General features: G+C 41.7%; 1 protein-coding gene across 1 annotated transcript; it reads left to right on the top strand.

Annotated features, from left to right (window-relative positions):
- Positions 1-1,556: 1,556 nt before the first annotated feature.
- LOC105354329 (nuclear factor 7, ovary) lies at positions 1,557-3,544 on the top strand. The gene is made up of 2 exons (XM_011476813.3): positions 1,557-1,934; positions 2,167-3,544. Exons 1-2 carry the CDS (start codon positions 1,671-1,673, stop codon positions 3,409-3,411), a joined length of 1,509 nt encoding a protein of 502 aa, XP_011475115.1. The 5' UTR covers positions 1,557-1,670; the 3' UTR covers positions 3,412-3,544.
- Positions 3,545-15,731: the final 12,187 nt, after the last annotated feature.

Raw genomic sequence — 15,731 nt, 5'->3', positions numbered from 1 at the left:
GCGTTTTTAAAACACACACCAGCATGCATGTTTTACCGGTATGTGTGTTAACGATAAATACAGAAAAAAACACCCATAACTGAAACGCCATCGTTTATCCAGTGCTGTTGTATTGTAAGGAGAGGAGTGTGTTATGGGAAATAATATGGCTATAATAATGTGTTTGTGTGTGTGTCTGGCAGGTCAGTGCGTGGTGTGGCTCTTTGACTATCACATTTAAAAATTTTGTATATCTGGCCCTTTGAGGACAACCACTATGCGGATGTGGCCCTCGGTGAAAATGAGTTTGAACCCCCTGCCTTAAGCGGTTTTCTGAAATATTAACCCCATTTAACCTTGTTGAATTGGTGAACAGCGACTAGTTAGGCCAGATCTCACAAGTCCAAGTTCCTTCACTGTCATGCGTCTTTAGTTCAATTCAATTTTATTTGTATAGCCCAAATTCACAATAATAGTCGTCTCGATGGGCTTTGTAACGGTAATTGAAAAAGTGAAACATAAAGTCAAAAGGATCAACATGATCAACTCATGTTATTTTGATTTTAGGATATGTACACTACTGCTTTCACAGTTTTTTTGGTTTTGTTTTTATTTTTGAAGAAAAAAAAACAGCCATTTTTATTTTTGGCTACAGGAACAACAAAGGCAGACTGAACAAAACTGTGATGTGTCGGTTGAAAACAAAATGTGTCTTATCTCATATTTTGCACTAGAAAATTGAAGACTAGAAAAGATTATCTTCTTTTTTCCGCCTCTGAATTCCCTTCTTCTGCTCATTGGACGAACACACCACCCTCCTCTTCCTCAGCCTGTTCACAGACGCAGCAAGTGAATGAGCAGGATGTCATTTATGTTATAAATGAACCTATGAGATGATCGCACTGTTGGAAAAGTATAAACACAGCCAGAAGTTCATTGCAGTTCTGGCAGACAGTCTCAGGAAATCCAAACGAGCTAAACGCGCGACTGTGGATGCGATAACCTTTGAAGTATATACCAGGCTTTAAAACAAATGACAAGATCTGGCTTCTTCCTGGGAACCTTTTTTTTTAACTGTCTTTCTTACTTATTTTTCTCTTCAAGCTCAGAAATGGTCAATGTGAATGGCTGAGGGGGGGGGGGGGGGGGGGGGGGGTTGGAGAAAGCGTGTTACACGCACAGCAGTGTAGCAGCGGTTGAACAGAGTAGAGCGTCAGGTGCAAACAGGTGCAAAACTAAAAAAGACATCATCAACACAAAAATGTACAGAAATAAGTGACACTGGAAAAAGACGTAAACTCTGGAACTACTTCACTTTAACTGATAATGTGAAAACTGTGAAAAGAGAGTTTAGAGTCTGCAAGAAAACAATTCCATCTAGAACCAGCTCCACAACCAACCTACACCTGAAAACTGAGAGAATTCTCAAAGCTAAGACACTTAGTATTTTTAAATTTACTGTGATGAAAAATCACTTACAGTGGGCGTGCCCTTAACAAGTTTAACTCCGCCCAAGCTGAGGCACGCCTCTGTCTGTCTGCAGACTGCAGCCAGGGGCTTCTCGGAAAAACCATCACTGATGGAAAGATCGGGAAGCTTAAAGGCAGGAAGTGGGAGTGACTTTTCCAGTAAACAGAAAGCTACAGTTTGAGAGCACCAACTCCAGAAGCTCGTCAAGCTCAAAGCGAACAATGGCGTCTTTTTCTTACTCTCAAGATCTGACTTGCTCCGTGTGTCTCAGCCTCTTTACAGATCCGGTGATTCTGCTCTGTGGACATTCTTTCTGCAGAGAATGTATCAGCAGTTTTCTGAGCTCACAGCAGAGCTGTCCACAATGCAGGTCAGACGTTTCTCTGGAGAAAACACCTCTGACTACCAACCACGCTCTGAAGAGTCTCGCTGAAAGAGCCAAAGAGAACGAGAGGATCAAGAAAGAATGTGGAACAGACAGTCAGGTACGTTGTTGACCATTCTTTTAGGTTTTAAACCTGGAAAACCCATGAAGTCAAATTTGGCAGCTTTTTAGAAATCTTTTTTTTCTTTTTTGGTTGCTGTTAATTGTTGCTCAATTGTCAAAGTAACTTAAAGCCCAGAAGAAATGGCTTCTTGGGTTCTCCAGGGTTAAGCAAACATATAGTTGTAGTTGAATTCACTGCTTATCTGACATCCTTTTATCTGGTTTCAAAGGTTAATGAGTCGTTGTGCTCCGAGCAGGAAGAAAAGCTGAAGCTGTTCTGCGTCACGGATCAGCAGTTAGTTTGCATCATATGCAGAGACGGAGAGAAACACGAAGGACACAAGTTCAAACCAGTGAAAGAAGCAGCTGAGTCTATGAAAAAGGACTATCAGGCTTTTCTGCAAACCATTTCTGCTGAAATATCTGCTGCAGAGGAAAGAGCCAAAACACAAAATGAGGAAATGACTAAAACTAAAGAGAAATCTCAGAAGCTGATGAGCCAAATCAGCAGCCAGTTTCAGGAGATGCACGAGTTCTTGCAGAAGAGAGAAGCTGAGATAAAGAATGAGCTTAGACTTAAAGAGAACGAGGAAGTCGAGAAAATGAACCAGAGCGCCAGTGAAATAGAAAAAGTTTTATCAACTAAGACAGAAATGAAGGAAAAGACTGAATCTGTTCTGGAAATAACTGACACAGTGGGATTTCTGAAAATGTGCACTGAGGGAGAATCTCTACTTAAAACCAAAGGTTCTATTCAACAGAAAACCAAAAAGCTCCCAGTTGTGAATTCCTGTCTGTCCTTGGGTCCATATGAAAGCCACCTGCAGTTCTTTGTGTGGAAGGAGATGCTTCAGGTCATCAATCCAAAACCAGAGCAGCTGTCTCTCACAAGTCAAAGTGCAGATGCTATTATATCCCAGGATGGACGGAGTCTACGCTCTGCATGTCAACAATGCAAGATATATCAACAAAACCAATTATTCATGCATTACATATACAGTTCTTTTGATCACAGACAACAGACAATGTACAATCCACAACATAGTGTTTACAATCCACAACAGAGGGCATTCAATCCACAACAGAGGGCATTCAATCCACAACAGAGTGTATACAATCCACAACCAGTTACTGCACTCAGCAAAGATCTGTTCACCTCAGGCCAGCATTACTGGGAGGTCGATGTTGGACAGAATAATTCCTGGCAACTGGGCCTCCAAGGTAATTTCATGAAATATAATGGTGGCAAATACACTATTTCCACAAACAATGTTGAGAAGAATGTTAGTCTTACAGGACAAATTAAGAAATTTGGCATTTATTTGAACTGCTCCGCAAAAGAGCTTTCCTTTTACGACGCTGACTACATGAAGCTCATAAGGACCATAACCTACCGAAACTCAAAGCCAGGGGCTGCATATTTTAATATTGGGGATATGGAAGGTCAGTTTTCTCTGACAGTGTGCTGGTACTGAACAGGGACGTCCCTGAATCCTGCAGGAAATTTCTTTTGTTCGAATCTAGGACATAAAAAAATGGTTTGAAATAATAATTTCTATTCTTGAGTCTTGAGAAACACAAGTTAATATTTTGTTGAATCAGTGGACTGAAGAATGGCTTAGAATTTTCTGGAATCAACTTTCAAAATAGTGATGATGCTCACTGAAAAAAAATTAAAATACAAAAAATAATCAGAACAGAATAGAAATAGAATAGAGCAGAGCAAAAATAATTTGAATATTCTTACAGAGAAGTGAATTAGTCTCTTAATTTGTTAATTTGCCCTTAAAATAAAAATAAAACTATGATGATGATGATGAAACAGACTTGGACATTACATTTGTTATTAGCCATCATATGACGTTAAATGATGCAGAAAATGCTTGTTTCCTTTTGATCACTTCTCACATCTTTCCAACTCTGTCAGATGATGGTGAATCTTTATCATCTACTGCATCTTTGACAGTACTCAGCAGTGGAGTCTGCCTTTCTTGCAGAAGAATGTAATTGACCTCTAAGCTGCTCTCCTAATGTTGGCCCTTGTGGTAACCATATTCTAGTTTGGTCTCATTGGCTTTCCAGACGCCGTCTGAGTGGAAGGCCTTTTTTACAATTGCCGTAATGAGTGGATGGGGGCTGTCTGCTGGCAAAAAAACCTAGGGGGCAGACAGGTGACCTGCTGGAAATTGCAAGATTGTAGACCACTTGGTGAACCTGTCGAGTAAAAATGTTATTGGACATTTTTTGTCTTTGGGTATGCTGAGGCCAACAGGTCCTAGTGAACACTCAAGGGTACGTAAGGGCAAATATGCTAACACAAATCTGTACGGCTATTTAGAATTGATATTGCCCTCCATTTTTGCTGCAATGCTAATATTAGCTTGGGGTTGTAAGGGGCTATGAACTACTGCTGCTCTGCAGAAACTTTATATTGCAAACAGGATAATCATAATTTACAGCTTACTGGGAATGCTCTGAAAATGTATAATCATGGGCCAGTTGTTCAAAAAGTTTAATCTGGATCAAAATGATCCGGATTTGGAAATCACATTTTTTCCCATGCAGGATCAGGTAATCCGTCTTACTTTTATGCCGGTTTTTCAAAGCAATATTGGACTGGATCACCCTGATCCAGATACACAGTTTTCAAGATTACCAAATCCAGATTACCTGTGCTCTAAATGGGACAACATATCACAACACGGGCTACCAGCTATGTAAAGAACAGGTAGAAGAGCCAACATGGGGTCACTGTAAGAGTTTGTTATTTTGAGACAAAACACAAAAATAACAAACATCCACTTCCATTCAAAATTTTTGTTATGACCCCTCATCTGAGTCTCAAAAAAATATATATACCGTATTTTCCAGACTATAAGTCGCCCTTTTTTTCATAGTTTGGCAAGGGGTGCAACTTATACTCCGCAGCGACTTATATTATAACTAAATTGAAATAAATACATTGTTAACCCTCCTGTTATGTTCATTTGTGAGGAACAGAGATGATGTTCCTGGGTCAATTTGATGTATGAGGTATGTTAAGTGTTAAGAGTATGTTAAGTCAGTGTTTTTCAACCTTTTTTGAGCCACGGCACACTTTAACCTTGACAAAAATCCCGCGGCACACCAGCATCCAAAAAAAAAAAAAAAACAGAGATTCATGGTCTGTAGTGATCGACAGCCCCCCCGCAATCTCACGTGCATTTTTGTGATAATTGTGGCCGGAAAAGCAGGAAGTTGCGGCTGTTTTTTCTAAGAGATGAAATGAAAGTTAAATTAGAAAATTTAGAAACTGTTTGTTTGTTGTTGTTTCAAGGCGTTTCGCAAGGACAACTCATTGTGCGCTGGGACACTGCGCTGGGACACCTTTAAGCCAATGCATCATGGGAGATGTAGTGTGAAAACTGCCGAAAACTTGCAGAAAGACTCGCGTCTCTGAGCTTCATTGTATTGTCCACTTGTTTCACGGTCTGACACCGGACTCTGTGGAAAGCTACACCGCTAAAGAAGAGCTTTAGCTGGCATTTTTGTTAGAACTGAGCGACTTTATCAGCAGAATTAAGAACAAGGAAGTGAAGACTTTAAGCACTTCTGATTGGTCAGACTGATGACATGTGATTAAGCCTTCAAGAATGATTGGTGGAGACAGTTAAAGGGACTGGACTTTTCCGCAAACTGTCATAGCTGCAGGGAAATCGCGGTAGCGTCATTCTTATCAAAATTTCTTTAATAGAATTAAATAAACACAAAGAAAAAGTAATTTTAAGATATTTTATATTCCTAACTACTCAGTGTTTTATCAGGGCCTGTTTGGATGAACAAAGAGCTGATTTCCTGGAGATGGTAATTGCTTTTAGATCAGTTAATGAGGGCAATTTCTCCACGGCACACTTGACCATCTCCCACGGCACACTAGTGTGCCGCGGCACACTGGTTGAAAAACACTGTGTTAAGTGACTCAGAGAATCATCAAACTTTTTTTTACAGTAAGATCTTGAAGGCTAACAACATAATATTCTATTTTCCAATGATTTCATTTATTCAGAAATGCAATAAAAATGACAACTGTTTCTACAAATACAGGAGGAAAACAGAGTATTAGTTGGCTAATGATGCTTCATGAAAGGAATAAATAAATAAGTAATCGAAAGAATTACTGTGAAATTATGAGATAAACAGTCTGCTATGATTGTGTCATATGAGTTTGTGCAAGTTATTAGTTCATGGTCTCAGATTATGTCAAATAAATTTCCCATCAAAATGCGACTTATAGTCCAGTGCGACTTGTCTGTGTTTTTTTCTACTTTATAATGCATTTATGGGCAGTGGCTAGTTCTAGCTTGGAGCTAGACTAGAATGGAGTAGTAAGGCGTCTCCTTCCCTCCACTAGCCTGGGTGTGCACCTCGGGCAAGTGCTAGTACACCCTTAGCCTCCCTCATCAGGGTAACGATAAATCTTTCAATCCCAGAAATGTCTGCATGGGATCCATCGATTTCTGGTCGGCATCATGTTTCTGTGGCATGTGCCACTGGGCGTATGAACCTCATCCTGAGGTCACCGGCCAACATATTTCTCGCGCCTCCGAGGAAGGTTTTTGAGCCAGAGGCTAGGACACGGACAGTCTGATATAAAACCTACGATCCGTGGACCTCGCTGTCACCGTCCCAGCTTGCTAGGCCACGACAGACGAACCACGGGTGTAAAGGGTGGGGCCAGTACCGCGCACACTGCACTTCACCTTAAAATCCCACTGCGCAGGCTCGAAGGACAAGTCCACGTCCATGTGCCACTTACTCCTCAAGTCCTGTAGCGATGGGAAAGGGGCAAAAACGGCAGGTGGAAGATGCCACTGGCAGCCGCAGCTCCAATCCTGCATGCAGGCGGTTCAGGATACTGGTCGCTTGTTGCTGAAGCAAGGAGATGACGGCAACACTCGGCAACACCCTGAACGACCAAGCAGCCTTTTTTAGGGACGCACTGCTTGCTCCACATGGAGAGGGGCCTAGAAAAGGTGGCCTAAACAAAGCTCATCTCCTCCCATACCCTGTTGGCTAGCCGCGGTCAACGGGCATCTTCGAAGCGGTCGAACATCAAGGAAAAAAAGGTTCCCACCTACCTCAAAAGGTGTAAAAGGTTTAAAAGTGGCATGTTGGAACATCAGAACCATGCTGGATGCAGGCAGTCGTCCCGAACGTCGTTCTGCTCTCATCGCGCATGAGCTATCAAGACTCTCCATCGATATTGCAGCCCTAATGCATTTTTGGGCTGGTGCGACTTATACTCCGGAGCGACTTATAGTCCGGAAAATACGGTATATACATTAACAAATACATTGTGGATATTTTGAAAACGTCTTAAAAAAATGGCTAAATGTCCAATAGTTAACAAAATAAAGAATGTTCAGGGAGTTTTTTAATCTGAGGAGGAGAGACCAGCATTTCCAAGCTCTGCTTTTAGGAGGCGGATCAGTTTTGCTTTGGTTTGCTGCAGTTTGGTCAGCTTGATTTGTGCCTCTGCCAGGAGTATCTGTGCTTCTGCTCTTTCAGTCTCTCGTTTAGAAGTAATTCATGGGCATCATAATTTTTTTTTCGGCAAAGGATGCTTAAAAGGTCTTTTCTGAGCTCCTGTGACTGCTGGCTCTACCAGTGAGGGTCCAGGTTGAATTTCAATAACAGGGCTGAGATCCAGAATGAATGTTTCCTCTGCATTAGAAGGAACAGGCTCACTTTCCTCTACAATCGCAGGCTCACCATCCCCTACAACACCTTGAATCCTGTGTAGAGCTTTAGAGTTCTCACCTCCAATAATGTCCAGAACCACATCTGTGTATTCACCTTTCTTAAAGGGTTTGTTGCCTGTTTTGGGGTTTTTGGCTTCAGCAAGGTCCTTTGTTGTACTGGCCCTCAGATTCTTCCATCTAAATTTCACTTGCTCCAAGGTCCCTTTCTTGCCAGACCCCATTGCATTCACATTCTGGGTGATTTCAACCCAAATGTCTTTCTTCCTTTTGTTAGTCACCAATCCACCCGCAACAGAGCTTCCTACTATTGAGGCATAATGGCACTTAACACCCTCCAGCAGTGCATGGGTTTCTGCAACAGTGAAATTAGGTCCTTTTGAGTCCATGGTTCCACCTCATCTGTTGCAGTGAACGCAGTATTTATAGGCCTGGGGCATGATTGATTTAATTGAACACAAGCCACAGCACGTCAGCCAATTGGTGTGTGGGAAATTGACAGCCATCTTATATTCAGCCTTTCTCAGAGGACTTAGAGAGAGGCACTGACATGGCAGGTATTGTCCATCGCTACCACGGTTTTGATGGAAGAGGATACCATCAAAGGGTGTATGTTGAGCGTGCACAACCACTGGAGCAGTACACCACTGAAGAACTGTATGCTCACTTTCACTTTGGGAATGCTGATATTAAGTACATTGCAGACCTTGTCATGCCAAAACTTCAACGGAGAACCCGAAGGAGTCACAGTCTGTCTTTGGAACAACAGGTCCTCATTGGTCTGCGCTTTTATGCATCTGGGACTTTCTACCAAGCAGTTAGTGACAATATAGGAGTGAACAAATCAACTGTGAGTGATGTAGTGAAAGCTGTGTCAATTGCTTTGGCCAGCCTGGTGAATCCGTTTGTATCATTTCCAAATGATGTCCAGATTGCCCAGACCAAGCACAAGTTCTTTACTCTGGGGAACATGCCCAATACTATTGGGGTTATTGACTGCACTCATGTGCATATCCAAGCACCTCATGAGAGGGATTGGGAGTACATCAACCGAAAGGGCAGGCGCAGCATCAACATCCAACTTGTGGGCGATGCTGACCTCATCATCACAAACTGTGTCGTGAAGTGGCCTGGGTCTGTTCATGATGCACGTATCCTGAGAGAGAGTGCTTTATACAGAGAGCTCCAAACCAACCGACCGGATGGCATAATATTAGGAGACAGTGCCTACCCACTCCTGCCATGGCTGATAACTCCTTTTCTTGCAGCATCCACACCAGCGCAGGCACGCTTCAACACTGCTCATTGCAAAACAATATGTGCAATTGAGCGTTTAAATGGAGTTCTAAAGAGGCGCTTTGCATGCCTTAACTACTTGCGAGTGGAACCACAGGGAGCATGCAACATAATACTAGCATGTATCGTCCTGCACAACATCATTACCAGGCGCAATGTCCCTCTCTGTGATGATGTTTATGATGCACCTGAGCCATTTGAAGAACCAGACCAACGTCTGGCATTCTGTCAGAATGAGGGACTGAGTGGACATATAGTAAGGGATGTATCGTTAGACATTATTTTTGACAGGCTTATCTTTGATGATTGTTTCTTTGAAATTAATATACGGTGATGAATTGAATATATTACTTTTGTTTGTTATTGAAATCTGTTTTGGGGATTATTTAATATTTCGTTGTTTTTACTTTACTGAATAGCTTAATTGGTAGTCTATGTCTACTACATCTACTTCATCACTGTTACAACGGTTACACAAGTCAAGTGCAAAATATGAATAAAAGTATAAACACTAAATGAAACAAATTTATTATTTGACAAATTTTAAAGTTTTTCTACATTTCCCTCCTGGAATCCACGTTTAAATCCTACCCCCTGTCAGGATCAGGATAATCCAGTTTTTTTGGATCAAAGTTATCCAAATCCTACTGACAAGTTTTGAACAACACAAACTGAAGGTTTGATCCAGATTAGAACTAGGATTGGATTCTGTGATCTAATCTGATTTCAGATTCCTTCTTTCCCTTTTGAACAACCCATTTTCAAGATTTGATCCAATCCAATCAGTTTACCTTTGAACAACTGGCCCGAGATGATTGGAGTGGGACTTTACCAGATACACAACAATCATAGGTTATAATTGTGTCTGTTTGACAGCAAAGCAGGAAGTGAATAAATGAAGCACAAGAATCCTGTTTTCATGGCATGTTGTTTATTGTGTCTGTACTGATATAATTTGTTGCTGCTTGTTTCTTCATTTTTATGAATTCCTCTTCTACCCTGCTCAATAAAAACCTGCTAGAAATGTATTTTATTATTTTTATTGAATGTCTTAGTTGTAACACTACTGTTGTTGATACTTCCTGTATACAATTTTAAATCAAAGTCTGGATGACTAAACCAGTTGTTCACTAATCACTCGTTTAAATTTAGTTTGATTTTAGCAGAATACAGAAAATATTTACCCTTATGGTTAGTTTTTTCTGACCGTTAGGTAATCAGATTACATCAGAGCTGAATCACTCTTTTATTTGCTCCCTGCTGCCTCTCAGTGGCCAGAGCGCGTCAGTGAAGCTGCTCTAGTGTAGTGGTTGATGTACAAAACAAAAAATACATGAACACAGTTAATATTTATACTTTTTGTCTGTGGCAAAAAAAATATTAACAAGTGGGAAAACACCAAGTTGACCTTAAGAGACAAAGACATCACATGAAATCTGCAATTCGGAACCACTGAAAGAAAATTTACAGAAAACACTGACAACAGTGGTAGCTAATGGTGGGTGTATTTCTCTAAGTATCAATACTATCGATACCAAGGTAAGTATTATTAAAAGTGTGATGATATTGATACTTCTGATACTTTCTTCACAGTTTTTCTTCAATACATACAGTGAAGTACTTATTTTTTCCCACCCAGTTCATGCAAGCAGTGTCTCTTTCTCAGTTTATTCAGAATCAATCCTCAATCTAGCACGAGCTCTGCCTCCAGCTCTAAGCAACTCCTGCAACTACTTGCCGTCTCCCTGCAGGAGCTTCTACATCAGCTGCAACAAAAGGCAGGATATGGACAGAATTTGACACTTAAATCCTCAAATTGCAGAAGCCTGGAGCAGCAGGCACTGATGTCACCATTGAAATGCACTGATACACAGAAGAGAATTCTATGGAAGGAAGACCTACATCATTAGTGCAAAAATTAATGAACCATTATAAATATACCCTCAGGGCTCCAGACTGCGAGCAATTGGTCGCATTTTGCGACCAAAATTTGAGAGTGTGCGACTGAATTTTACATCCAGTCGCACATGCGCGACCAGTAAATTTGCCTCCCCCACCTTTCGTATTTTTTATACATTAAACGTGGAAGGGGCACGTCAATGATCAATGAAATAATTAATGAGACGCAAGCGCACACGGACGCAGGCAGACACACACACTCGCGCACATACTCATGAAACGCGAGCACGTACACTCTCGCGTGATGCCTGTGTGCGAGGCGGCCACTGCGTGTGAGAAGAATAGGGACAGCCACTGTGAGTGGCCAAAATGCGTGTAGAGGGAGGGGCCTAGAGATAATCGAGTGCGCGTAAACATCTGTGGGAAGGAAACGGAGAGACAAATATCAAAACCTGATATGTGCGTCTGAGCTATGAGCAAGCGAACTATTGATTCGTTCTTCCCACCTGCGGCTAGTGTACCAGTGCCAGAGTGTACAGCAGGGGTCTCAAACTCGCGGCCCACAGGCTATTTGCGGCCCCCAAGATGATATTTTGCGGTCCCCGCCTTAATATGAAGGTTTAATGTTACTGCAGCCCGCCAGTTTTAATGAATGACACTTTTTCATTGTCGTGCGCGAAGCTGACCAACCAATCACAGTGGGGTAAATGACTCTTGGGGGCGGGACAATGACAGGGCTTGAAAGCAGGAAACCTGACAGCTCCCTCCCCGGACCACATTAAGGAGTTCCTTACTTTCCTTTAGAACGTATTTATTCGCTCGTAATTTTCTAAATACATGCAGTCCGTGCTGAACTTTTCTCTGGGCCGCACAGAACCGGAGGAAGGTTTAGGTTTTGGTTACGGTTACGGCGGCGCAGAAAACGGTCCTGCGCGGTTGTTACGGCAGCACACCGACGTGACGTGTTTGAGATGAACCAGCGGCTCGCCTAGATCGTTGGGGAGACCGGGGGGGGGGGGGGGGGGGGGGCTGTGAGATGAAAGCGAATCTGCAGCAAGACTGAAGGAGAACAGGAAATTGGAATTGTCCTTAACATTCAATTTAGTTTTAATATTCTTCTCCCCCTTAGTATGATCTGTGTTATTATATATTTTATGATTATTTTAATGTTTTGTGATGTATGTAGCCTTTTTTTAATGAATTGGTATTTTAAATTATTTTAATTAATCACTCCACTACAAATACCATCAGGACACATGTCCCATAATGCATTGTTTTGTAGTCTGTAGAGCAGCTTTCAGTCAGTTCAGTTTCCAGCTGTGTCCGGGTAGGTTTGCCCCTTGCTCCCACCCCTTTCTCGATTGATGTTGGAGCAAAAACAAAAATATATGTCACACACCAGGTGATCTGCGCAGCGTTGAGTTCACCTGGGTGATCTCAAACACGCTTATTGTGCATCTTGGCTGCACCTATTTGGTGTCACAAAGATAAATTTGTACTGTCATGACAGCGATGCTTTTGTTTTGTTGCATCTTCAAAAGTGCAGAATAAAATGTGACACTGAATTTGAAACAGCACATTGTAATTTCTGCATCTATTATTAAAGTATTTATTAGTAATACAGTGGAAATTAGTAGATTTGGTTAGAATGTTGATTTACGGTATGCGTCCCTAAATTTTCTGGTTGCGCCCCTAAAATCTTCAGTTAGGGGCCACTGTGCTCCTAGTGAAAAAAGTTAGTCTGGAGCCCTGACCCTTACATGGCTTAATATTTGATGTATCTTCAGTTTAGGTTGTTATACTAAGTTAAACATTTTTATGAAAGTCTTTTCCTGTTTTTTTATAGTACACATTATTGACAAAAAAGGGGGTGGGAGTGGGGGGGACAGGCAGCAGGTGAATCGCGCAGGGATTGTAAAAACGGAAAACCCGCTGCCTGTCACTCACTGCAGTGTGTGAGTGTGTGTTTGGCTCCGCGTCTGCACGTGATCAGTCTTTGGCTACGTTCACACTGCAGGCTGAAACGACCCAATTCCGAATTTTTTGCCCCTAAGCGGCCCAATTCCGATCTTTTCATGCCAGTCTGAATGACACAGATCCGATCTTTTCAATTGCGACCCAGGCCCCGTGGGTTTGCCGTCCTGATTCCGAATTGTAGCCGTTCTTTTCAATTGCGACCGCCGTCTGACCGGCCAGGTGGCTTGATTCCGAATCGTACGTCATCGACCCGCAACAAACGTCATCATTTTGCGTTGAAGTTGGCGGGAACGAGAACGTAAACATCAACCATGGTGGACGATGCTGCTGAGATCAGTCAGTGGAAGGGAAGAGAGGTCACTGATTGGATTAATATTTGGGGTGATCGCTCTTTTCAGGCCAAACTCCAGGGCTCTTATTGCAACTGGGCGGTTTTTGAAAAAATTTCCAGATAAATGGCAGAGCGTAGCGTTGAACCTTTCCCGCGATGACTTTTTTTTCTTTCTCCCCTTTCCGACTGTGCTCAGAAGTGCGGGGGACCCGAGGTGATCCTCCTCCTCCTCCCTGTTCTGATCCTTAGATTCTCCAGAACGGGTTAATAAAGAGTCCATGGCATTTATTCTGGGGGAAACCTTCTTTTTTTACCGTCCTCCGTAACACACAACATGTATGCGCGCCCACACTGACCCCCCCCCCCCCCCCCCTTTGTCTATCGCGGCACGCGCTTGCACACACGCGGGGGCGCGGCCCCAACACATTCACATTCCTATTCCACTACAGTGGGTACAGACGATCCCGACTCCAATGCCTTCTTAAAATGAGAAGATTGTAATTGTGCTGCTCCTTCGTGAAAATAAATTTAATATTCCAAAAAGAGCTCCGCTTTTGACAACACTGTTGTTGACATCCATTGTTAACGTTGGCTCCCCAAACAACAAGTGACGTCGTTCACCGTTGAGTATTCTTCTGGCTTCTGCGCATGCGCGTCTCGTTTGGGTCGTGTCACGGTCACACTGGAGATCACAAAAGTTCGTATTTACTTGGAAATGTGAACGGTCTAGCAAATAATTCGGATTTTAAAAAAAAATCCGAATTAAAAGAGGTTAAGTCTCCGAAATTACATTTAAAAATATGTGGCGTTTATGGCTCTCTCGGCCAAAAAGGTCCCGACCCCTGAGCTAGTAGCTAGTATCACCAACATCGATACTTCCTTTGAATTACTTGGTATCAGATTGATACCCTAATTTCCATATTACCCACATAAAGTGAAAACGCTCAAATTTAAACAGTTATGATAAAGTAGAAAAGCTGAACACAATTACGAATAAAAAATAACAAAATAGTTGACAAGGTTTACAAAATTGAAACATTTGAAATAAAAATGAAAATGACAGTCATAAGAATAATCAACGTTTTCAACAAAATTTATTCATTCATTCATTCATTTTCTTAACCGTTTTTTTCCCTTTCGGGGTCACGGGGCTGCCGGAGCCTATCCCGGCCACTTGTGGGTGAAGGCAGGGGACACCCTGGACAGGTTGCCAGTCTGTCGCAGGGTAGAATGTCCACAAACACACATCCATTCACTCTCACACTCACACCTATGGACAATTTAACCTATGAAGCATGTTTTTGAAAGGGGGGAGGAAGACGGAGACCCTGGAGAAAACCGACGCATACACGGGGAGAACATGCAAACTCTACACAGAAAGGTCCCCCATTGATGTTCTGTTTCAGGTCCCATAGCCAGGACTTGAACCGGAGGCCTTCTTGCTGTGAGGCAAGAGCGCTAACCACTGCGCCACCGTGCAGCCCTTTTCACAAGAAAATATTATTTATGATCACACCATCATCAATAGTTTAAGTCAGTTGCATCGTTTTTCCTTTTTTTTCTATAGGTTTCTAATTTTAGCACTAAACAACAAATCGTAACTAACTATACAATTTTTTGAACCTCTTTAAATATTTGTTTATTTATTATTGTTATTTATTCATTTATTTATATTTGCTTTAATTATAGAAGTAAAACAAAACTATTCAAAAAGTGTTTTCGGCGTTTTTTTGTTGCCTCCATTCTAAAACCTTTAAGACTGAATTGATTAAATTTGGGCATCAAGTGCCCTTCTGGGTACCGGATGTTCTCGGGTTGCCGGATGTTCTCGGGGTCCTTCCAATGAGTTATATCACTAGAGGAGACATCACGTGGTTCCCCATGGGAGGAGAGCACCGCCATCTTGGTGAGGTCAAGTTTTGAAGACCAAACCACTTTTTATAACATTTAATAAAGAGCTCTGTTTTTACTTTCAATCACTTCATTATATGAAAAAGAAGAATGGCTTGAAATTGCTTAGTTTTGTTCAGAAATACAAACTTCACGAGTACCCACAACTTAACTAGTATTAGACTATTTAGATTTTTTCTATGTTCCTTTACTTTATTTTACTTATGTTTTTATTTATTTGTGTGTTATTTTCATTGTTTCTTTTTTCCCCTCTATTCTTTGTTTTCTATGTTAATATGTTATGTTTGGCAATGGTGACTGATCTTCGAAGCAATATTCATTACATTGTTATTGTTCGTTGTTAATGTTACTGTCATTGTTAATGTATGATACTGCAATTGTCAATAAAGTTTTTTTTAAAAAACTTAGCGACGTTAACTCATTGGTCGTTGCAACTTACAGCCAATCAAATAGTGTGATGTCATCATTGGTCGAAGGACCCCGAAGGACCCCGAGAACATCTGGCAACCCGAGAACATCCGGTACCCACACCCTCCATACTACTGCTCCAAATTACAGCTAGTTTTCCTCTTGGGAATTTACACCCCAAGGGAATTAAGAATTATAATTATTGATTATTATTATTTAAGTTTTCTGAATGACC

The sequence above is a fragment of the Oryzias latipes genome, chromosome 7 (genome assembly GCF_053564925.1).
Source record: "Oryzias latipes strain Hd-rR chromosome 7, Olatipes_Hd-rR_3.1".
Taxonomy (NCBI): Eukaryota; Metazoa; Chordata; class Actinopteri; order Beloniformes; family Adrianichthyidae; genus Oryzias; species Oryzias latipes.
Note: the sequence above shows the minus strand (reverse complement) of the source record. Positions and strands in the feature narration are given on the sequence as shown.